At 43.7% G+C, this 25,512-nt stretch overlaps 1 protein-coding gene across 1 annotated transcript; it reads right to left on the reverse strand.

Moving 5' to 3' along the window:
• LOC133970463 (plexin-A2-like) lies at positions 1–25,078 on the reverse strand. The gene is made up of 19 exons (XM_062407282.1): positions 24,967–25,078; positions 23,827–23,963; positions 23,121–23,288; positions 21,339–21,432; positions 18,169–18,408; positions 16,839–16,982; positions 16,166–16,400; positions 15,230–15,372; positions 13,321–13,589; positions 11,305–11,371; positions 10,773–10,919; positions 9,498–9,657; positions 8,564–8,667; positions 6,904–7,000; positions 6,135–6,334; positions 5,336–5,505; positions 4,798–5,010; positions 3,542–3,692; positions 1–2,183 (listed from the first exon to the last, which is right to left on the reverse strand). Exons 1-19 carry the CDS (start codon positions 25,069–25,071, stop codon positions 2,088–2,090), a joined length of 2,940 nt encoding a protein of 979 aa, XP_062263266.1. The 5' UTR covers positions 25,072–25,078; the 3' UTR covers positions 1–2,087.
• Between the last annotated feature and the right edge of the window lie 434 nt (positions 25,079–25,512).

Raw genomic sequence — 25,512 nt, forward strand, 5'->3', positions numbered from 1 at the left:
AATGTATAACAACAGTACAAAGTGAAGTTTTTGCTTGCAAAATAGTAGTTGTTTTTTTATGTACAGTATTTATACAATAATATATAGCTTAAAAAAAACATTACAGTTTATTGCACGACACAGTTATAAATTATCATTATTATCGAACCACAGATGAAACAGACAAGTTCTCTGTCACATATTTCAACACTTAACAGGGAAATGTATTTATTATCTATTTTATTTTCTCTCTTTTGGATGAACATGAATCAAGGTCCTGTGGGGGGGACGTTCACCCCACTGATACTGAAGTGGTACAAAAAGAAGCTCTTCAGAATTCATGTGACAGACGATCGCAGTGACTCTTCATGGGACAGTTAACCGGCGGCGAGGTTTCAAACTAAAACCTCGGATGAGCGAGAAACCTCAGACGGACTTTTTTCCCTCATGATAATTATTTTGAAAGGTTAGATATGGCACTCTATAAATACAGCAGCAAGGAGACAACAGGCAGTCAGGTCACATCTACACAGAATGCCAAATGGAAAACATGTGAATCGAATGAAACATGGAAATTGTCGGGTTTGTAAAGCGAAGACATCACGGTGAAGCATCGGACATTAAATGAATACACTTCACAAAGACCAGCTGCTGATCCACACACATACATCATTAATCACGTATCCACTCTGTGTACAGAATATAAGGAACACCTGCTTTAGAAGATCCAACATCTCCAGGGTCTGAAATTTCTCCTTCCCTGTGACTAAATTCCAGGTTCCGTTCAAAGTGGATTTATCAGGGAAATCAAGGAGGCATCAAAGTCTTCATCTGCCTTAATCTGAGCAGATTACTCCACAGGAGCAGCAGTTGTTCTTCATATCTCGTACACTCGGTGCATTTCAAGTATCATGCTCAATGTAAACAATGACTGATGAAACGCGGAGGGCGCCGGCGTCCCGGGTTAGGGCTAATCTGATCCTGGATCAGGCTCAAGAGCATCATTAATCATGCTCGCTGCTACAGGTCCATTTGGTCTCCACTTATCTTTGAATGGCTGAATTAGTGGCCTCTAGATCATCACTGTACAAAATTCCCTATCTTAAATGGGATCTTTTTTCTGTACTATTAATAGCGTCTACGGGAGAATTTACATGAATGAAACATGAGAAGTATTTGGCACAAAAAGCCGGGAAGTGGATTTGGAAATAAACTGTATCTACATACTGCCTGTGGGTTTCAAATTTAAACACAACAATATTTGGCGTTGGATTATTAAAGCCTCACCTTGTCAATGACAAACTTTGTATTTACTGTTCTGACCTTCGCAGAAAAACAAACATAAAAACACAAAATAAAACAGTGAGTTTCAAGTAGGTGAACGAGAATCAATGATGCCACGGTCTTTAGTTTTTCAAGCCTTTACAAGGCAACAGGAAAAGGCTTAACAACACAAAGTTACACATCTCTGCTCCCATTGGCCAGGCCTGTGATATGTACCTCCAGCGAGCGTCCTTCATCTTCCACGTATAAAAAGTACTCTGTGTCTCGTCCCATTAAATCGGCTCGTGTCTCTGCTGAGCCCCTCCAGTGACTGTTCAAGTTGAGTCTTTCTTTATTAAGTGCTGTTTTTATGACATTTAGTATAAGCACCGACTACAAAGACAAAGCGTTGCCCAGCGGGAGAAAGGATTGGCAGAAAATTGAGCAACAACGACGGCCGACATCCTCTCTCTCCTCCTCTCCCTCTGTATAGGAGCATTGTTGTTTTGTTTTGTGAAGCTGAACGTTTGCCTGCTGGAGTTTTTCTTCTGAAAAAACGATGACACCGGACATGAACGTCGTGCTTTGGGACAATCTGCTGTTTGATGTGTGCTGGGGTTTGTGTATGTACAGTTGCATGTGTGTGTGTTTGAATGTGTATGTAGCGTTTGGTTATACAGTAGGTCCATAGTAGTATACATCAGTGTGTGTTTGTGTGTGTGCATAATGTTCACACGTGTTGGTGATTGGTTTATAACTCCTCCGTTAAAGTGTGTGTGTGTTTAGTGTGTACATTGTGTATATGATTGTGTGTGTGTATGTGTGTGTGTGTGTGTGTATGGGTCTCAGCTCTCTGCAGACATGGCTGAGATGATCTGCTCCAGTTTATACGCCAACTTTTGCTTCTGGGCCTGTTCATCTAGCTCCAGTGCCTCAATGATCTGCAACACACAAACGCACACACACACACAAACAGAGAAACACACACATGAGCACAAATATGACGAGGCGTATTATTGGTCATCTATAGGAATCATATATAGATTATAAATCAAACTGATGTACAAATAGTTGTTTATTTTTATGAGGAAATGCATTTTTATTGCGTCAGATCAAAATTTAGATTGAAAATGATCTTTAGAGTTTCATCCACGAAGACTTCACAACTCGAGAAAGAGAGAAAAAGAATGACTCGTTTGGACTCCACTGTGTTCATGGACACCGTGAACCAAATGTGTTGTATTCATGTGCTCTAACACTTTGACACCTTTTTCCAACCTCAGCGTAGTAACGAAGAGCAGAGGGAGAGGATCAGGTGTGACGGGCACATCCATAATGTAAACTGCAGGCTCCGTCTCCAGTCTGTATTTGTTGGAGAGGTGTTTCGAGGTTTCGATGAAGGCGGATGAACAGTTTGCAAGAGACGAAAGTAAGATTGGAAAAACTTCAAATTAGAAGCTGTTATTTAGGGCTGATTGTTAAATGACATAAACTGACTTTTCAGATTCTTTGTTTCCTCACTGATCGGTTCGATAAGAAGTTGAAATATGTAATTTAAAAACACAAACAGTATCTGTCTGAGCACGTCGGGATTTGTGAAGGGCCTTTTCTGACATTTTAATTATCAAAAACCATTAATCATCGATCAGTCTACACATTGAATAACATTGAAAGGTGTAATTAAGTTCAGCCCAATCGTTAAACCTGCTCTTATTGATACTCTCTTGCTCAGTGTAACAATAATAACTAAATAATGACTTATGGTTGTTGTGGTAAACATTCGCATACCTACCCATCCAACACACACGTATACAGAGCAACACTAATAACCTCAGCTGACTAGTTTAAGTCAAATCCACCTTTAGCTCGACCTCCATCAGCTAACAAATAACTGTCTCTTATACTATATACGTTCATCCGCCGGTGGAGAACTTTTCCGAGCTTGTCCCTGAAACCAGCTGCCTGCTGTGGACGTATGAAGCCATGACGCTAACTCTGACACTCTGAGCGTGAAGCAGAGTGGTTAAGCTGTGAGCCGTGAACCCAAAGCACCGAGAGCAAAGATTAAAATGCACCGAGCTGTGGGGAACTGCCGAGCTGAGCGACGGCTCTCAGGGGCTTCACCACGACAAGGGACACGTTTACATTACCCTTACTCTACAGTCACATGAATTATTGTTGAATATAGAAATATTGATGATAGCTGCTTTGTAAAGGGAAGAGGCAGACTCCAGTCACAGCAGCAGAACCCCCTCTGCAGCACACTGCCATGATACACTGTGTTGACTCGGGCGCTCACCTCTTGGCTGTACTTGCTGACGTAAGCGTAGATCTCGTGGAGGGCACTGAGCACGTTGAACTCACTGGAGTGAAGGCGAGCCTGCTCAGCCAGATAGGCATTCATATCCTGATCACTGATGGCAGGCAGGCGGTTGATGTCAGCGTAGTACCTGAGCGGAGACACACACACACACACACACACACGCACACACACACACGGTCAGTGTCAAGGACACAGTCGTGCATGCCAGAGCTTTTCTCTTCACTCGGATTCTGTCCACTCTTGTGAAAAGTCAGAGATCATCCAGCGTTAAAGGCGTCTGTAAATCTGAGTTTTGGCAGGAAGATGAGGAAATGTTTCACTCACAGGTTCAGTCATTTAGTTATAGTTCAAGTGGCTTTAAAACAAACCTGCAAAATGATGTTTATAGACCAACACTCAGACTCATATCATTACAGGATGTGTATGACGTATTAAGCCGTTTTCAGACATGAAATCGGGAAAATCTCTGCACGATGGGGTCCAGACTCTCTGGATTTAGTTTCACATATAAAGAAAGCAGCAGGAGATTGTCCAGTCAGACGCGTCAGTTCTTATCCCCAAAAGCTCTAAAACCATCTCCAATCTTTCCAAGTTCTCATGTTCGTAGGCTTCTCCTTTTCATCCTGAGATATTTGTGATTGCTGTAGCTTTTTTCATTTTGCATCTGTCGCGTGTTCGAAACATCATCAACACGCCCACTCGCTCAAGGTGAAGCCTCGGGAGAATCTCCTGCTGTGTTCTCACATGTGCTTTCAGAGAAATGTCTCCAGCTACTCACTCTGACATTCTCGTGCCAGCATCCACTTCACTGCACGTCGGAAAGCAGCTCTACTTTGTTCTAACCCTACTTTGTTCATGATTACAAATTGCATTAGCTGGAAGATATGTTGCATCAAACCAAGCACTCATAAGCTGAAGCAGCTCCATTGCACTAAATGGTAATTGTGCCAGACACAAAAGAACCATGGCAACACAACTGATGAAACAAAAAGAACAACATGATTCAAAATGAAACTATAGTGATGGAAGGTGACAGTAAACAACAAGTCTTTTCTGGCGTAAATCTTGAATTGAATAATACCTCAGAGATGAAACTATCAAGGTAACAAAATACTCTACAGTGCAACACAGAGCCTGGCAACCTCTAATAGTCACAACTTGATTACAGAAATAGTTCTTAGGGAGAAAATAATGACTTTTATTAAAACACACACACACACACACATACACACCTTTCTACCCAGCTCTTGTAGTGCGGTATGTCCTTGGCGTAGAGTAGCTTGGTGGACGGGGAGTCTTTCCCCAGACGGTGTTCAGACGTTGAGCAAGAGTCCATAAAGGTTTGAGCCACCACAGACAGACAGGCGTCCGTGATGCTGTTTTTGTGGATGTCAAACACAAACTGAGGATTCTTGATCACGTTCACCCAGAACCGAAGAGGCAGGCTGCAGCAGATAGTGAGAGAAAAAAAGGCAGAGGAAAATATTGTAGACATTGCTCAGGTATGAGATCAAGCTGTGGGCTTTGAAAAATATTAAACTTAGTGCTTTCAAATCTAGAGTAATAAAATGTACTGTAAAATAATAAAAATTTACAGTGATAATTATCATTATGAAATACCATCAAGAAGAATCCAGTAGGTTGATATATTTAAAATTAGGTTTTTAGAGGAATACACATATCTGATCAAATTCTACAAAAAATAAAAAACTAAAAATGAGAAGCTGCCTTGTATTGTCAGCAGAGAAATGAGCAGCAGCACCGTCTCACCAGTTGCTCTTCCACGTGTGGCGAACATCCATGTCGTGGATGCCGTGTCTGTCAGCCTGCTCATCCAGAAAGTCAAACATGTATTTGATTGCGAGAGGCAGGGCGGTGCCTCGACACACCGTGCTGAACAGCGTCTCAAACAGGTCGTCCACAAACTTCTGTAGAGTGCCCTGTAAGAGGAAACAGCAACAGCAGTAAGGACTCGTAGTTCTCCTGCTCTCTCCATGAACTTCCTGCAGCTGCGACTAGGGTTGCAAAGGGGCCGCGATTCAAATTCTTTGGCTAACTATTTATATCTCAGGCATTGCATTAGGGTTTTTTACAAGCTTTTTCTCATCTTATTCTACAGAACAATACCACGTGCACTCTCTCATGTGTGGAGACATTTCAACCCAAGCCAATGTAGAAGGAAAGGCTGTGTGCCTTTGCAAATACTGTGCAAAGACCTATGTTTAGAATGACACAAAGATGCAGAAGCATATAGTCAAGTGCCCAAAGTTTCCTCATGGCTCAAATCCACCTATGACAAAACAAAATGTTTATATTTATGTCTGTATATGACAAGGTAAATACAGTTAGTATAAATTACCCAGAAACACGTCCAGTTTATTCCCGTTAATTCCCGTACATTCCCATGGAAAGTTTCCAACTTTGAATATTCCCGAAATTTTGCAACCCTAGCTGTGATGGGCAGAAAACTACAATGATTGCAAATATCACAGTCACATAATCCCCAAATGAGAAATATGCACCATTTATTTCCAAACGTGCTGCTGTCTTCCTTATTCCATATTTGTACCTTTGTTGCGAGCAGCCTCGTCAGGTAGATCTCAGAAACCATCTTGCTGCCGCGTTCGCCCTCCTTCTGGTCGCCGTGGTCGTGGTTCTTGACCAAGTGCCACACTTTGACGCCGCTCTCCATGTCAGGGGTCAGCATGGGCACGCGGGAGTGGGGGCTGTCGGGACTGGTCGGGGTGGAGCGGAAGGGCACGTCCACACCTAGATGGTCAAACGTGAGATATCAAAGAAACAGAAGGAGGACAGAGAGAAACTGTCTCAGTTATCCACAGATGTGCAGGGTGGACGTGTGCGTTCACTGTTTCACTGGTTGTCATAGTCATGTCACCGTGTGTCTTTTTTCCTGCTCCTCCTGTGCGATATCAAATGTGTCATGGTTTCCACTTGGGTCATCAATCACCTGCACCCCATGTGAGCGGCAGTTTCAAAGGCGTGGTTTAAATTACACCGAACCAGCCGGGGGGGGGGGTGAAATGTATGTGAAACCAAACGAGACTGTATTTAATGTCCCTACAGAACATAAACACACACTTCAGAGGGAAATATTTCAGATGGCAATATGATATATGATATATAATTGAAGGAAGGTGCAGTCACCCTGAGGCTTCAGACAGATTCTGCACCGTGTTGATGTTGCACCTCTTTGTTTTAACGTGCAACTCTGTGATAATGTGCTTTACAGCCGACTGATGAGTGGCAGCAGCAGATGGTGCAGCTCTCCCATGTGTCGGATGAATATTAAACATTTGTACTTCTTAAACAGAACTGACCGTATCGGCTGATGCTGCGTGGGAAGCTGGCTGAGCAGGGAATGTTGAAAGAAGACATCTGCTTGGGCACCAAGGCCACCACGCAGCGCTCCGACACCTGAGGAGAGAAAGGTAAAGCCGCTCTATGATTCATTTTTTTATAAATTCCTAGCTCGAGGGTCATAGACAAAATTAATCATGGCTGGAATTACAAAAAGATTGCTGTAGATTAAAATCCAAGGACCCCATATTATGATTCACAGGTTATGAATGCCCGCCGTGGGCAGCTGAGTCTAAAGACTTTACAATAAAGTTATTGAGGATCGAGTTCAAGTAAAAAACGTTCTGTAAAAATGAATCATGACAGTACAACATGGATCACAACAGCTCCAGCTACATTATAGGAACAAACCTAATGAGAATGTGTCATCCTCGTTGCTGCAGTATAATTCAGCTGGGTGACTAATGCCTCATGCAGTCGGAGTGTAGGAATGAAATCTAGCTTTTTACCACAGAGCCCTTCCCCCCCATTCAGGATTCAGTGACTTGTTACTAACAGAGACAATTTCAGTGAAACTAAATGAATTCAAACTTCCTTCTCAGTGCGGATTAAACCCTTGAAGCGTGCATTAGCCTGCTGAAACTTCACATTGTCTTATTAACAATACTTGTATTAAAATGAGAATGTGTTTCTCACTGACAACTGAATGGTTCGAGGTCACAGAGACCGACCAGCCTATTGCAGCATGGTCCTACATTTGGTCTATGTTGTCGTACCAGGTAGATACTGACTGTTGGTCAACTTCTTCGCAGACGATGCAACATTTTCTATTGCTTTATATATTTTCTTTTTACGAGCCAGTGTAAAAACCAAACATTTCCACACCTGGCAATGACAGAGCAAAAAACTCCTTGACAGACATGAGGTTGTACATCCCTCTCTTGTCAAAACCTGATTTCAGTGCAGAAAACACAGTTTCCAAACCCCTCATTGTTTGTACAAGTTTCCAGCGCTGTTGTTTCTGTGGAGACAAACATGTCTGACAAAGGAACAGCGTGACTCTTGCGAGGTCCGTGACCTGTGTAGTCGTATTAATGAGCAGGCGGAGAGAAGATGCTGGAGAAGACACAGGAGCATGTTCCGTTTGTGACTGGGAGTTAGAAGAAAGAAACGCAGGCAGGGGTGAGGTGAGTGACGTGAATATGAATGAGCAGCACTCCGTCCTTCATCGACAGTATCTGCTGTGACGCCCTTGAGCAACTGGATAAGCGCAGTTTTTTCAAATAGGTTGAGGAAGATGTTTGTTTAAATGAATAAAAGCTCTATATTTGATTGTACTTTTTCTTTCTATTTAACAGTTAAATATCAACATTCAATTGGATTTCTTTGTCATACAGGTTTTATAATGATAGGAATCATTGCAAATATATAATAGCCAATTTATCATTATCAGACTCTTTTTATTCCCTAATATCTGCATCAATATCGGTTTACTATCATTGTAAACTGAACATCTTTAGACAAAACCATCAATTTAAATATGACTATATGATGGGATTTCTTTTTTGTACCTTTTAGTTTTGAGGCATATAAAATATTTCATCAACTAATCAAGCCAACAAAGCAGCAGATTAAGTTATAGTTAAATCTGTAGCCGTGGTATGAGCAGCTTTCACAGACCTGGTAGTGCATGAGTGTGTTGAGCCTCTTCCAGTCGCTCTCTATCTTGGTGGTGATGTCCTCGTCCTGCAGGACCACACGAGCCGTTCTGCCCTGCCGCCACTCTGCAGGAAAAGAACAACATTAATAATTTTGTGACCTATGGTATTTCGGGGGAAGAATGTGTGTATGCCAAGTGTCTGACAGCTACACGTTGTCTAATGTCCATTGTTCTTCTTGCACTGTCCCTTTTCTCCTGCTGCGGATGAGGTCATGTTATCATTTTGCGGCGGTGTCAGCTTGATCTTTGAAACGCGGCGAAATGTCAAAGGTAGCGGCCAAAATGTCACCGCACACCGGCGCCGGCGCGTTTCTGCTCGACAATTAGAGTGTTTGTGATTCTGCGAACAAACTACAAGCGACACAGCGTCTTCACATGCGGATTCAAAACGTCCAAAAGCAACCGGGAGAAACTCATCCTCTCCAAATCCTTAACCTTTAAAGGTCCCTCGAGGGATAACACTGCAAACCTGAAGCAGCATCATCCACTACTTAAAGGGGATCTTACTCCCCCCCGGTTTGAAGGTGCATGTCAACCTGTGCCGAGTCATTCGGCATCGGATGACATGTTGTGGGCGTAAGCCTGCGTGTAGGTGCCCTGTCAGTGCGGTTTAGTGTCAGTGCTGCAGAGTGTTGCTGTGATTCCGCCTGTAAACAGGAACAGGAAGAGGGTTGTTTCCCAGAAATTGATGTTGAGCCCTTTGTTGATGTCACACGTCTTCAATGAAACATCTCACAGGCCCGCTCTCAATGGTACACCCCCCCCCTGTCGTTATTCCAACAGATCATGTGCCAAGGCAAATTTCCCCCTGTATGTTTTTTATCTCACATTGTGCTGTATAACACAAGCGGAAATAAAAAGTAGTTTGTAGGAGTCCACTCGGCGAGGACTCACCCAGGTCCATGTCCGAGGCTCGCGGCCGCTGTGAGTAGGGCATGTTCTTGTACACTGCATCCAGGATCTTCTCCTTCACCTGGGTAATGGTGTCACAGTTGAGCACCTTGACAGGGATTTCTGGGCTGTTCTCATTGTCTGGGTTCACACAGCTCAGCGTCTGGGGATCCGGTAGAAAAAAAGAGAGAGAGAGAGAGAGAGAGAGAGAGAGAGAGAGACAGAGGGGAGGCAGGTGAGAGTCAGAGGAAGAGAGAAACTATAGGAAAAACCCTTTCATTACTTACACCTCACCAAACTGTCCTGGTGGAGAGGAGCTCGACCACAAATGCAATTTCACCTCTCCAGGATGTGGCGGCTGTGCTGCTCTGGCAGGGGCATTAAACAAGTAATGAGACACGGGCTCTCGGAGATTCTGACATGGTGATCAGAGAGGTGTCGTGCTGCTGGTGGCTGGCTCTGCTCTCAGAGCGGAGGCCTGTGAGGGGGGGGGGGGGGGGGGGGGGGGGAGTTATCCTGATGGGCTGGGGTAGGAGTCCCTATCATGAGACGCATTTCAAACTTTACACTGCTCATAGACCAGTCAGAATTTAAAAGCCTGATTACTCTTGATTATATTTATCAGTCAATATGTATGAATAAGTGTTTAGGTGTTTAAATTGAAAGTTACACCCTGTGTGTTGCACTGACTGAAAAAATATTCTCCTGAAATTATGCGGAGGGGCTGTAAGTGTGAACGCAAATGTCGTGATCACCTGCTCTGGATATTCTCCAGAGCTTTTCTTTGAACTTTCTTTGAAATGTCACAGAGAAAAGACTTTAGACCTCAAATTCCTTCTGGTGTATATGTACCAAAAAATAGTCCAAAGTGATCATAATTGTAATGGGAAGCCAGTGAGGGATCATATCCTCGTCTCTTATTTGGGAGGTTTTTGCATTGATCATCTTGAGGTGATGGCAAGAGCCTCTGTTTATTATGATTTTCTATTGAAACTAGGAGAAGACACCTGCAGTGGAAAAGGGATCTAGACTTGATGTTAAACTCGTGTCCACACTCCAAGGTTTTATTTTCTCAAAGTGTTGATTTCTAGAATCTACCAGAGCACCTTGAAATAAATATCCAGGTGCAAGACTATTTCCTCACTGTTATCATAATACCCAAACTTTCAAAGGATTTATAATTCTAAAACCACACATGCCACTTTTCTATGAAACTACTCTTTCTGAGAAATTTGAACTTTTTGTTCTTGTTTTTTTATTGATGCCTTTATGACTCACCAGCGTCTTGTATTCGATCTGCTGTCGGATGAGCTTGTCCTCGCTGAGGGAATAGCGCGCCTCTCCGGTGATGGAGTCGATGGGTCCCTTCTCCATTTGCTGTTTGATGGCACAGAACAGCATGAAGAGAGGCTCGCCGGCACACTCCTTTGTTTTGGGACAGAAACCCAGGGATTAGGGAGGAAGGTGGGAGAGAGAGCAAAACAAGACACAGAAAAGAAGTGAAGGGAACGGAACGTGATCTGTATTCGTCAGCACGGCCGGCGATGAGACTCGGCAGCTGGAGCGTGACACATCAAACCTAATAAAATGGCGCTTTCTCTCCTTTTTGAATTGCACAGCTTGGAGATAGATGTGGCCCCTCGGGTAGCCATTATCCCTCCACAGTGTCCATAACACACATCGGTATTAAAGCATTACGATCACAGCAGTCTGTTTCACAACCGGCTGTATCCACATGAGGAATCCTGCCTGTGTGTTTATCACGTTGACACCTGTAGCGATGAGGTGCGGGAAAGTGTATTTTTTTTACCTTGAGGAATTTGTGGAGCAGGAAGGCGAACCAGTTTGTCAGCATCTTCTCTGCCACCGACTCCGTTCTGCAAGACAAGAGGAAGGAACACTCATTTGTGAGCGAGAGGCGTCCCACAGAGAGCCCGAGTGCTCTGATTATTCTTTTATAATTTAAGACGTAGAAGAGCCTGATATTGTCGGAGGCCCCAAAACAACACGACATGGAGAGTTCACAGAGAATTACTTCTATCGCTCGGTCCCGGAGGACCAGCGCTCTGATATCTACTGTAGTTAAGTGCTGCTGGTGCACAACATATTTGGGTCATGACATGAATTTTCAGAACTCAGAGGTCCACTCCTGCTCGGCTACTTCACTCCTGCACTTAGTGATGTTTGTGTTTGAGTCCAGATGGGAAGATTTTTTACGATTTACTGGAGCAAATCCCTCAAAATCATGTAACGGCACCTTTAAAGCGGAATATAAGCCCCTTTTAATCTGAGTCTGATAGAAAGCCTGCAGCGTTACAGCCACTCACTCTCTCTCTCTCTCTCTCCTCTCAAGCCTGCTGTCTCTCTGTCGCTCCCTTTCCGTCTTTACCTTCACTTCACTCTCAACGTGTTCTGACTCCACTGTTGACGGCCGCCCATTCAATTTATGAGCGTTTCCGCACGAGCAGTGTGTTTGGGCTAACAACGTCTTGTTGCACTGGCTCCCCTGTGAATGCATCCTTATATTTAATGAGTGTGCTTCAGATCGAGAGAGCCCTCTTCTTTTTGTATAAAAATAAAAAAAACCTCATGAAACATTCAATAGGCCAGTCTCAGCACTGGGAAAACAATCAGCAGATAACCAGAAGGTGGAGGAGAGAGGCGAGAGGAGGGAGGAGATGAGAGGTGACGGGGAGAGAAACGTGAGCTACAGCTGAATGTTTCATGAGTGGCACACAGAAGATAAGTCAGACTGACAACAGCTCTGCACTCACTCGTCCCCATTAGGTTCTCTTCCTCCAGTAGTCTCTCCCACTCTCTGTCACTTTTACTGCTCCTGTCTTTCACCTGTCTGCCCCGGCTCCTGTTTCTCACACTCGCAACGGCTGTTTCACGCCGCTGCACAAAACAAAAACCGAGCAGAGGTGGGCCTTCCCTACACTGGCCTACTTATTCACCCATCAGGAGGGGCCGCAACCGGGCCGGAAAGCACAATGCACGGAGGAATTATCGAAGCCAAAGGATAAGTGGCACCGATCAGAACCCGTCAGGTCTGTGACAGAGGAGCTGCTCGTTTAAAACCTCTGACCACAGTGAGAAATGTGTCCAGTTCTGGTTACAACAATTCACCAGGCGGTATTTGAACCATTAACGCGATTTGTTTCAAAAAGGAGAAACTATGAGTTTTGAAACCTATGGGCAAAACTTTTCATGACTCTTGCAAATATCTGAATTTAAGGGACCTGCCTGTTCGGAGCGGGCTGTTTGTTTTGCCTCTGGTGATGCAGGTTCTTTCAGTAACTGTGGAAAGTGAAACCTGAAGCTGCGGGAAGAGCTGTTCAACCGTTTATTCAAAGTTCTGTATGTAGAACCCCTAACTGGAGAATCTGCTGTCATTACCATGAAAAACACCCATTGTTGTGATCACCTGTTTATGCAAAGTTTATTAATATTGAACGTTTAACGTGTCCTTATCACCAATTACACACTGGTCCTTGGGTCCTTAAGCTGCACATATTACCTAACCCTTAATTTCTCAATTTAATCCACCAGACAGGACCGTTTAATATATATTTAATTCTTGCTCTTCCTTATGTTGTCAATATTTCACCTCACATTTATATAATTGTAATACGTTTTATCCAAAAGTGAGATATTTATCTATACAACATGACATGCACTATACCAGAATGACAAACATGTTCACGATTTGTAAAGAACTTAGACAAAAATAAATATTTATTATATTTGGAGTTACATTTTCTTTTTTGTGTATTACTGTCTTTTTAAACTGAATCTCTCTGTGACAGTGAATGCCTTGGTTTACCTGCGGAGAAGCAGCTTGGGGTGGTTCTTGCTCTCCAGGTTGCGTTCTATCAGGTCTGAGAGCAGCTGTTTCAGGATGTCGGTGGCGTACTCCAGCCGTCCCTGCAGCGCGGTCATGATGAGCGAGGCCACGTAGCCGCGGTCGCGCATGGAGAACGAGCGCTGCAGCTCCAGAGTGCGGATGAATGTCAGCAGGAAGAGCTTGTTATTCACCAGCTGAGCGAACTGCTTCAAGGCCTTTTCCACGTTGGCCTGTCCGCTCCCCGGCACCTACACACATTGTGCATTTTTTTGCACACAAACAAAGAAGCACACGCTCATTAGACAAACACTCACTGGAGGAGAACAAAAGTCATCACGTAGATGGAGAAACATTAAAACATCATAAACGCTGCCCCCAAAAACACCCACTACTGTGGCTGCAGACGCCACCAGCAGTGACGTGCAGAAGGAAGTCACGATGATTAAACTTCACTCAAAAGGCACTTTTGAACAGAGATCTTTTCAAATCACTGTGACCATAATAAAGCAACCATTACTGGCAGATTAAACTTGACCTTGAGTACATGAATAGATGTTCCACAAATATTGACAAAGCAAGAGGTTTGTCAGTTACTTCAAAATTAGGAGCTTCAGCCTTTAAACCGTTAAGATCGGGACAATAATAGAACAATCAAAGTAATAACAATTCAAAGTTAAGTTCTCTTGAGAGGAGACGAGGTCCTTGGGGATTTAGATGTGAACGAGAGCGAGATCAATACACAACAAAACATCTTCCAGACAAAAAGAATACAAGTAAATAAAAAACAGACTGATTTCCTCTTGCAAGCTTTCCACATCGAAAGTTGTAGAGTGAGGACGGTCAAGGTCTTAATCCACATAACGATGGACGACCCGTCTCCACCTCCGCCCACCAGTCAGTGGGAGTGAGTGTGTGTTGCTTCTCGCCATAGACTCAATCCTTCAAGATGCAGAACTAATACATCTAGAGAGTAAAGTATCCCTTCTGCCATGTTCCATTTAAATAACTGATTGAGATTTGTATTTGTCGATGTTTTTATTGTGACTTTGTGGTTTGATCGTATGTGGGTACTGCCGGGTGTACAACGAATTGTCCCACGTGGATGATAGTGGTACCTTGAACCAACAATGAGACTGCACTGTATAAATCGGGGTGTGTTGAGCTTTGGTATCGAGGAACCACCAATACACACGCTCGACCAATCCTTTCATTGAATCCCAAAACTCATTTACTCAAACTTACTGGATAAATTGACACTTGAACAAACATCAGTGTGAAAAGATACTTTAAATGACTGTTGTACTATTTAGTTTGGTTCATGTCCCATTTACTAACATGGTTGAGGTGGGATTTATGACCTATACTGCAGCCAGCCACCAGGGGGTGATGAAGATGACTTAGCTTCCCTTTTTGGGGAGTTGTTTGGACGTCTATCTTTATGTCTATTGTTTATATCTGAAGAAGCTGTTGACTAAAACGTTTTAAACACAATAAATGTTCTCTATCGAGCGAGCTGGATCTAATGATGAACTATCATGTGTTGGAAATCTTGGAAATGTTTGGCATGTAGTTTTGCAAAGAGTCGAAAAAAAAAAATCGGTGAAAAGTTTGACTAAGAACAGGTGCGTCACTAAGGCGCGGAGAGAGGCAGCCAAATCTCCTCTCAAACCTCATCTGGTGCGAGCCGGGCTCCACAAACAGACCTGGAGCTGAAGTGAGCATGAGCAAATGTCAGTCTGCTCACTTCGACAGCAGTTTGACAGCACTTGAACAACGAGCCGAAATCAATCTAGCTTTGGAGTATACTGGAGCCCGAAGGTCAAGACGTCAGAAAAATAGTTGAAACTGGATTCAAGGGGCTGCAGCCGTGCTCCAGAGGGCCTCTCACCTCCAGCTCTCTGAGCACAGGGTGATCATCGATGCCGGGGAAGAGAACCCTCATGGCATAAGTTCGATAGTCCAGGTACGGGATGCCAGCTCTGTCCAGATCGCTGGTTAACTCGTTGATGTCCGTCTGGAGCTCTGCAAACGCTGCGGATGATGGAGAAGTGGGATTAATATTTTACCAAGCATTTTTTTTTTAACGGCTCATCATTTTTTCTGCTACGGACGTTTTTGAAATATTCATTCTGAAAGATTTAAGAACCATCTAAGAGTGGAGCCTAACATTTTTTTGGAACCACACATTCCTATAAGAAATCGAACAGTGTGTTTTTAATGAGATTTAATAGATAAAATACAGTTTGGCTGCGTAGACCCTGACCTAATCATCGTTTAATATTGGCCAATTATGTTTAGTTTCTACGCTTAAGTTCTATATATTTGGTTGTATTCGTGTTTTATTTTTATTCATAGTTATTTATAATAAAGTTTATGGTTAAAGCAAGCCTCAGGTACATTTCTTTGCCATAAAGGCTAATAAAGACATCTCAGGAAGCATTGCTATTTTTTAAATATAAATATTGGTGTTAATATCAGTATTTTGGAAATTTCTTACTCATGAGCATCATCTTCCAATAATCCATATCAGTCGGGCTGTAGTGTTGTAATAAGTGTTTTCTGTTTACAAACGTTATTAAAAAAACAGGCTTCCCCAGAGGATTCTATCATTAATGACCATTCAACTAGTCTTTCAATTACTCCCCCATCTGATACATGCTGGCAAATAAAATCTTTATTGAACTAAATCACTTCACAAACAAAGGCTCCACAGTCATCAGTCAAAACATTAGTCCTCAGCAGATGGTGCAGTAATGTGATTACGAATCAGCTGCTCTTTCTGAGTTTTAATCAATGGGATTCATAAGCAGCCTCCCTCACTCACCCTCCTTGCACTCGAGAGCCACTCTGGACTCCAGGTTGTCCATCTGCATCTGCAGCCGTTTACAAGTCAGGTCGTTCTCGTGGGACTTGCGTCTGTAGGCCAGGAGGACGATGACCACGATGATGAGGAGCAGGCCTCCTCCAGCCGTGATGCTGAAGATGGCCGGGAGCGTGAGCAGGCTGTCGGAGCGGATGTGAACTTCTCCGGGTGAGATGTGGAGGCCTCCTACTTGGACCTGGAGGATTATTGAAGGAAACAACCACAGGACTTGAAGACACTGGTGAGAATGCTTGAAAAAACATCCAAACATTGCTGATGATGAATTAAATTGTCCGACCTCAGAGGATTTATGGAAGATTTTCCAAGGCAACTGCCTCTGAATAAAACAAGTCCCCAGCACACCAGCTTGGTTCATTTTTCAAGCTCTCATCTCATTATTTGCAAGAGCGGCTGTGAATAAATCTGTGGGGCAACGTGCTGTAATTGGGAACCAACCAGACCATGAGTGACAGACAAAGGCAGAATACCAGTGACTAAGTGAAAGTCTGTCCATGACCCACAAACACAGTGACGTACAGACAAACACTGACCCACATCCACGCAAACAGCGAATGAGATGCACTGGCAGACAGACGGAGACAAAAGCCGAAAACAGACAAGGCCTCAGACTGACCAGGACTTTGTGCTGCCCGGTGAGGTTCGGTGGTTCACAGAGCAGCTGAGTGTCGGACACGGTGAGGGAACAGGGCGTGACCCCGATCAGCACCGTGTAGTTCAGCCGGGCTCCACCAGACGCCGACGGCACCAGGTTACGTCCCTGAAACGGAGAGAGGGAGGTACAAGATGTTTAAACGCAGAAAACAAACAATATATCGCACCTCAAATACATTTAAGAGTAAAATCCATATTATCAAGTTCTGGTCTGAGGCTCCATATGAAACCAAAACTACAGATCCAGTCTGCTCCCCGGACGTCTGAATACTTACATCCCTTTGGGTCTTTCTCTGTGGGTTACCCAACCAATCTGAGTTGGAGTCTTGCTGATCATATTAATAACAGTTTAACCTCAATGAATTATTACCATGCAGTTTTTTGAGTCATTAGTCTAATGACTGTAATGACTCGCAGCCACTTCCCGCGGTGCACGCTACACTGAGTCACTGAGTCGTGTTTTCTAGGGAATCTGCTTCATTGTTTTACCAAAGAAAGGCCGATCGCTTCTAGATATCATCCCCTGTGCTCGTCACAGAGCTGCAGATTATGGTTCTTGCTGTGTTGTTCAGAAACTACAAAAAGAAGCCATGTGGTCCGACTGAGAGCAAGTACAGGACTTCATGGGGAATGTCATGAGGAAAACAAAGCAGCTCGGTTCCATTTCAGGGGCTGCAATTAAAGACTGACTGTGTCTCAGCGGCACGACCACGCTGTCCCATTTCCTTGTCTCCTTCAGGTGCGGGGGACATATGCATCTTTTCTCCCCCGAGGAACGAAGGATCCAACTTTGGTAAATAACTGTTTGTGGAAGAGATTACAGCGGCCGCCAGCGACAAAACAAAAACTTCTAGCTCCCGGCCCACGGGTTTGAAAACCAAAGGGTCATGAACACATTGGCATAGTGTTCAGTTGCATCTCAGTTCGGCCTTCACGGTCCACGCTGTCCCACAAAGGCTGCCTCCTTAAGTACATGTGCACTTATTAATAATTATTGTATCATGATGTAAGGATGTTGAGGAGAATCTGACCAGAGAGGACTGGACTGATCATTGAGGGAACAGTGGATTATAGAAACGAGGACATGGCGAAGACGACATTAAACAAGACTGATGAATACTTTATGTCCTATACTGCACATCCAACATCCAGCATCCAACATCCAGCATCCAACATCCACGTTGTTGATGCCAAATACTTACTGGCCGGATGGTATTCCCTCTGTGTACTGCGGGGTAATAAAATAGAAAGTGTGAAAGCAGCAGCAGAGGGTCAGATCTCCTCCAACTCACTTTGAGGATGATGGGAGCTCCGGGTTTCTGCTCCAGAACCCCCGACAGGCTGAGGGGCTCCAGGTACGGGTTGGGGTAGTAGACGAAGCTGGTGTTGTTGTAGGTGAGCAGGGCTTGGACGTTGTTGAAGACGAAGCCGAACTCGTCCACGCGTTTGATGGACTCCTGGTCGGCGGTGAGCTCGGCCTTCAGGGAGGGAGCGAAGCAGCTGATGGTGGTCGTGTTCAGCACTTTGCAAACCTGGAGAGAAGAGTCAGATCAAATGAAGGAGTTACACATGTCCCCATCACATACAGACCTACATGTCCTATGGAATACAGACTATACACACATTTAATGACTCACAGGATTGTTTGCATAAATTATTTAAAGACATAGATTAATCCTTGTATAGGTTAATTATAAAAATGTCAATTTTTTAAATCCCCAGTGGACATTTCCCCCCAGCATCATTATTTTTACCCTTAGAAAACTATTGTTAACAATTGATTTCAAAAACATTTTAATCTTCTGGAAAATGTAATTTCTCTGCATGTGAATCTCAGTTTTAAAATGAGCCATAAATTAAAACCCCCCTGTACTTTTTTAGTAACACACATACATACATACATAATAAACAATCTGAATCTACACAGCCATGTAGGATCTTTTCAGACCCGGTGACATCTGTCCTGAGAGATCCGATCACATGTTGACAGTGTTAAGTCCTCTGTTCACACCTGGCACCGGGATGTGTCCTGAATGTGTCTCCTGTGATCGCTCCTTATCGGATCGTACCTCCACTTTAGATGCAAATAAACACGACATCATTTCTATTTGCGAAGTTTCATTCCTCCTTGGTCTGAATTTATTGTGATTCGTTGTCGATGTATGTGTGTGTGTGTGTGTGTGTGTGTGTGTGTGTGTGTGTGTGTGTTTGTTAGCCAGAGATAAAGACTGAGAGAAGGATGGGGCTTAGTTAATCTTTTTGTTAGAAGCCGGTTTAATATGGAATAAGATTTTACCCATTTGGAAAACTAGAAATCATAATGTCAGGGCCAGTGACGGACTGCATATTGGGAGCACTGGGACATTTCCCACCTCCTTCATATGTTCACATCTGTACTTTACACCTACCACTTGTGTTTGAAGCTCTCAGGACAGATGTTAACATTCAAATAGTAAATTAGAGGGTCTGTGCGTTGGTAATCTACATAATGAATCCATATGTTCATGTGTGTTCTCACATCATCACCTGCCTGTTAATGTGTGGGTCTGATTTATGGTCTTGTGTAAAAAGGGGAAAGTTTTTATCTGTTTTGAAACAACTTTTGCAAATATCTACTGCATCTCCCACAAAACCAATCACTCCCTTGATCTGAGTCATAACCAAACACATAAAACAGGCTTGTCTCTGTTATTATTCAGAGGAACCATATCAACAAGCAATAACTTTTCTTTTTTGCTGTTTTTTATTCTGCAGTTCCTCGAGCTCCTCGACATAGAGCCGCTCCCTGAACCTCCAAAGATTCCAGACACATTTTTCTAAGCTTCGGCTTTTATCTGTGGTTTTAAAGAAACTTGTTTCAAGTCAATTAACTGCTTTTGTGTTTCCCAACATTTTGAAGGAGATCCAGTTATGTTCTGGAGATGAGCACGATAAAGAGAGTGCCCTCATTAAATTTACCAGTGACCCTCTTTAGGCAGCTGATTTGGGTGAAAGTTCAGCTTTAATCCCTCTAAATCTCAGTTCTTCCAGAAACACTGAGGAACAGGCAGCTTTAATTGACCGGCTCGGTTCTGCCTGGCGTCATTAACACACTGTTTAATTGGCTCAGGGCGCCTCTCTCACACTCAGCATTGTCTACATGAAACACTCCTTTTCTTCAAAACATTTGAAGTTTACTCATCTTATTTTCCTTCGACAAACTTCCACTTGTTCCTTATATCTGTATGTACAACATTTATTTTCTCTGCTTTGCAGACAATTCAGATGTAGCCACTCAAATCCTTCAAAGCACAAATGGAGGGCAGGGAAGTTGAGGTCAGGCTCAGAAGCTGATAGTGTTTCACAAACTGATGTAAATATAATTTACTGGCCCAGACGAGGCCGTAAACTCTTTCATATCATATTCACCTTGTGATCCGTCTCTATTCTAACATCGATAAAAAGTGACTTTAAAATCTCTATTTGATGGAAGAGTACAGGCAAACAAATGCATCACTTTTATTCTTTTGGCATCTCTTCACTAGCTACCTTTTTAGAATAGATTTTTTTTGTTTGTAAATCCCACACCCTCACATCCTCAGGCGATTCTCACACTGGTCCAAGGTGGAAAACTTGGGGCTAAAGGTGAAAGCACCGTTGCCATAAGGGTCCCAACACTTTGTGACCATCAATCACTCTGAGGTGATCGGCCCAAGGAGCTCAGGGAAGTTGAATCAGCTCCTTAAATCATCTTCCCAAGCCAATTCTTTGTCTCTTTTTGGAAAGAAAGACTTTATGTGTTCCCTCTTTCTAACCTGGACACTAAAGCAGTTATGTTTTAACCCCTCTACTGTTTGATGGTCGGGTGAGTGGGTGGGTGGTCGGATGTTTGGCAGGTTTGTTGTGTTGGTTGATCAGTCACTTTGGTTTGTCGGTAGCTTTGTGCAGAAACTACTGAAAGGATTTCTATGAAAATAGGTGGAAAGATGGGAAATGGGCTCTAAACAAAACAAAAATCAATAAAGATGTTTAACATTGTCCCAAATTTCCCAAAGAGTAGTGCAGTTCTGGCATTTAGGGAGTCTGTGCAATTTGGTGCCGCTTGATTGAATCTAATTAGACTGCTGGGACTGCTACTGCTGAGTGCCATTATGTATGGCTTCATTTTTATGACTATTAGACTGTGCAGTTGTATTTCAGTCCAGTTGGTTAATTTGCTCTTCGTCCTGTGTGTTTTTATGACGTTGGCAGATCTGTGATAAACAAAAAATCGAGTGCTCAAAAACCAACCTGTCACCTCATCTGGAGTTTGTAAATGCTCTCAGCAACATTCAGCCATGTGCAAATAAAAAGTAGTAAACGGACCTCAATGCCAAATCGACCTCGTTACCCTCTTCGCAAACTATCAATAAAGATCTGTCTTCTATCAGCTTGAGTTAACAACATCGATAAAGGAGTAAGTGCGGTAAATCGTCACACTCACATTGACGGATTCGTGGCCGGCATATTTGACTCGGACTCGCGGCTCCTGAACCACGTCCAGGTTGGTCCCGGTCACCGTCAGGGTGGTGTGTCCACTGGTGGGAGGAAGAGAAATGTTTAGAACAGTTACCGGTCAAACACATCACACTCCATGTAGCCATGTGCAGGAATGCAAAGAGGTTTAATTGAAGTGATGACCACTGAGAGATCAACATTTGCAATCTCGCACATCCTACATTTTCCACAGAAGCTGCACCGATGTGGGCTCCAGGAGACCTAGCTTGGGTGGGGGGGGGGGGTAGCTCGCTCTTTGTTATTGGGCAGCGGAGCCAGATCAAACGGCGAAACCAGCTGGCTGCTATTTTATATTCATCCTTGCCTGTGAGGCTGGCGTAGCATGAATACAGGTGCTGCTTGTTTACATACCCGCGCTAGATGTGATTAAAATAAACAACCCTCTCTAATCTTTTGCAAAACCTGAGCAGCACTCTGAGCTCCGGTAGAGTGAAGTGAGGAGCGGGGGAAAGAGGCAGAGGAGAAAAATACAAGAGGAACTAAAAAAGAGTGTTTCATTACAAAAAACAGAATAGAAAATGTCTGGTCCATGAGCCTGACAGAGTGCCAGCCCTTCTCCTCTCCCACTTCAAAGACTACCTAAGCTTGTAGGGCCACATAGAGGGACGGCACATTCGCGATGAAGCCTCTTGATTGCCGCTCCACAAAGCCGCTCCTGTCACCAGGCTGAGGGCCAGGGTGTCTCTCTCTGAAGTCTAATCTGCAGGGAAGCGGTGCTGGCTGCCCGAGCCCAAATGAAGTGCCATCATTAATTCAGTGGAGTACAGGTAGCGCACCACTCCGCTGTGATGGAGACGTTTATTTCGGCAACTTCGCTGTCACCGTGTGATACCGGCGGCTGTTTCAAGAGAGTTTCAATTAGATGGAACATGAGTTCTATTTGTGCACACGAGTCATCCTCTTGTGATCACAGTGCAAGGTTGTTAAATAATGATATCTAATCTAATTGACAACACCTTAGTACTCTGCAACGCTTTCCATGTGACCCTGACACACAAGCTAATCCACAGATCTACTGCTCTCATACTGATCTGCACCAGGCAGCCACATTTAAGAACCATTAGATTGTTCACAGCAAAATAACCATGCATTGTATCCTAAGATATATATAAACTATGATGTTCTACTTCATATTAATATAGATTTGTAACTTGTGCATAATGCTTGTTTTAACCTGTATGTAACACTGGGATATGGCGGCTTTAAGACTATTCACATGACATTGTCCTATGAATATCAGAAAGACAATGTGAAGAGCAGTTCAAGTTCCAACTAATACTTAGTCACCAATTAACCTGGGGCCCATTATTCTGAATTTGCACCATTAAAACTATTGTTTACAACATGAGATTGTTTTCTCGCTCATTAATTATGTCCCATTCAAACTCAACAAACCCAAATCAACACTATGCCTGTCACCCATGTCTAAGTGTGAGAGACCTGCAGGAACTCACAAATTTATCAGCAATTTGCACCCAACAATAATTTGTGATCTCAGTGTAAAGAGCGGTCACAGGTTTAATGAGAAAGGCCCTAAAGTTTTTATGTGTGTGGATTTTGTAACGGGAGCAATATCCCAACAAAACCATTAAAGGTTCTGACAAGGTTAACAAGCCCAAAGTCTGCTTCTGGGGAATCGTGACATGACATTATGATTTCCCCCACCATTGTATTTGGATATAAGCCGGACTCTTTGGCTCAGTGTTACCTGGTTATGCTCCACAGGGGCTCGATGCGCTGCACCGTCGGATCCTCGATGTACTCAAAGGCCAGACTCCCAGGAACTCTGGCCCGGTCCACCCTCAAACTGACCGGCACTGGCCCCGCCCCCGTCACCGAGGGCGCAGAGAAGCACACAATCTCCGACGCCGTCCTCCTGGTGGCAGAATCAAGAGGGGGGGGGGGGATTTATTCCTGCCTTTGAATGCGACAGCCTACTTTTTCCCACAGTTGCAAATCCCTGATTTAAGGCAGTTCAGAGCCACGCACATTACCCTGAGGAGAGAGGATTCATTACAGCCTGTCCTGTCCCCTCCTTGTTACAGACACATTAGAAGAGGAACAGTGTAATTAGCAGAGGGCGCTCGAACTAATGGTCTCCTCGCCTCAGCCGCCTGACTCCTACCACGAGAGGCATTTTGAACTTTAAAGAGATATCTATAAATACACGGTGAACAATACCTATCGCTGTGGGTTACAACATCCTCATCATTAAGTCTTTTCATTTCACAGATACTTAATTGTGTCTTAGATGTGCTTCTTTAAATAGAACAATATCTGACTGTGTTTCATGGACATGAGAGGGAGCTAAATCTTTAATACAGCGTGAAGGCAGTCTCATTCTAGTCTCCTATGAGGCTTTAGGACAGTGCAGTTAATAGAGCATCTGCTGGTTCTATTATCTTCAGTCTCACCTGTACAGCTCACAGGTCTGATTACCGAAGTACACATTCACCGAGCTGCCGGCTCCCAGGTTCTCCCCGACTATGGTGACTTTGGTGCCCCCGGATTCAGGTCCTCTGCCTGGGGTCAGCGCCAACATGGAGGGGGTCTGTGGAGAACCAGAATTCATTCAACTCAGGTCACACACAGAATACATTAGTCTTAGTTATTTGCTGATTCTGAAAGGCTCCATTCTTCCTCAGCTTTGGCTTAAAGCGACTAAAAAGATAGAATTGAACTAAAAAAATGTTAAAATAGAGGTCTGTCATTAGCCTTCATAATGAATCTCTATGTTCCTTTATGTAAAATCTATGTTGTACTCGAGGAACCTGAGGACTTTTAACCGGAGCTATCTTTCTGATATTCATGGTCTAAACATGTCTGGATGAGGGGAGACATGAAGTTTGATCTCTATGTTTAGCTTATTTATGATATATTTTACCAGAATTTTATATCACACATCATTGTTTCTGCAACCTCTTTTTGTATTGGCTAGTTTTCAGTAGTTCACCTTGATGAACATGACGCAGCGAGCACCAGCAGACCCCAGAGACATGTAGCCCACTGTCCATGGAGCAGACTCAGCAGTGGATAGATGTTTAACGAGAGGTGTTTAGAGGATTGACAAAATCCAGCGTTTTCCATTGAGGCGAGATGCCAACTTTGTCTCAAAATGTTTTGGGAGAATAAGCTGTAAAATACTGGATTTGCACATAAGCTCTGAAAAGCACCAGCACTCTGCCGGCTCTGGAAGAAGCACGATGTCCACAGAGTCTTTTTCTGCTTATACTGCTTGTTTAGTGGTTACAACGACTATGTAGCGAATCCTTCAGGGCCGACTTTCTACTTGAAGTATATACTAGTCAAGTTTGCCTCTTTTTTTTGGTGCAATAACGGTCTTAAAAGTCATTATTTGAACTTAAAGATGTGCAGATCCCCTGGTTGCACTTGAGAAATGAAATCAAGTGTCTGATTCTGTCTTTCTCTAGAGTAAATGTTTGCTGAGGTATTAACAGGTCTATCTGGTTGTTAGCTTTCAGCTGCAGTCGTGCCTTCAGCCATACTCTATTCCGTTTGTTTCAAGCTAAATCGGTTTCAGTGTCAAACATTACCACGAAGGAGTAGAGCTGGGAGGACTGGGCCCGGAGCTCTGGTCTGCATTCACCAACGCACAGCCTAACCGGACCTGGTGCGCTTCCTCTGGGAGCCACGGCCATCTCACACACAATCCTGTCGAGACAAAACACGCAAAAGACATGAACACACTGCCATGCAACACATCATCATGCATACGAGTAATCACCAGCCAGACACACACAGCAGAATCGCTGCACTGTATCACATTTGTTATGAACTGCACTGGAGGGGATATGGCCTCTGCTGGCTAGTGTGATTGAGGCAGACTTTCATAGCAGTTGTGGGTCAATACCGAGGGCCATCTTTCTTCCTAATGGGAAACCTATAACAGCAATATAACTCAAATGATAAACTGCACCCCCCCCCCACCCATCTCCAGCAAGATTGCCACCCACCATTACCTCCCGTTGCCATGACAACACAGGGGTTTCTCTTCAATGGATCAGTATTGCCTGTCAGGTCAATAAGATAGAGTGTGCCATGAATAAGTCATTATAGCAACTGACCCCATGTTGAAATTA

This window comes from Platichthys flesus, chromosome 2 (assembly GCF_949316205.1).
Source record: "Platichthys flesus chromosome 2, fPlaFle2.1, whole genome shotgun sequence".
NCBI classification, from domain to species: Eukaryota; Metazoa; Chordata; class Actinopteri; order Pleuronectiformes; family Pleuronectidae; genus Platichthys; species Platichthys flesus.

What these genes read in the sequence shown, in the direction of transcription:
- LOC133970463 (XM_062407282.1), bottom strand. Translation starts at nt 25,071, where the DNA reads ATGGCCGTGGCTCCCAGAGGAAGCGCACCAGGTCCGGTTAGGCTGTGC. An exon ending in GGCTCTCGAGTGCAAGGAGG is followed by an intron (nt 15,373 to 16,165) that starts GTGAGTGAGGGA and finishes CATCATCCGCAG; the next exon opens with CGTTTGCAGAGCTCCAGACG. An exon ending in AGCCTCGGACATGGACCTGG is followed by an intron (nt 8,668 to 9,497) that starts GTGAGTCCTCGC and finishes CTTTTCCTGCAG; the next exon opens with AGTGGCGGCAGGGCAGAACG.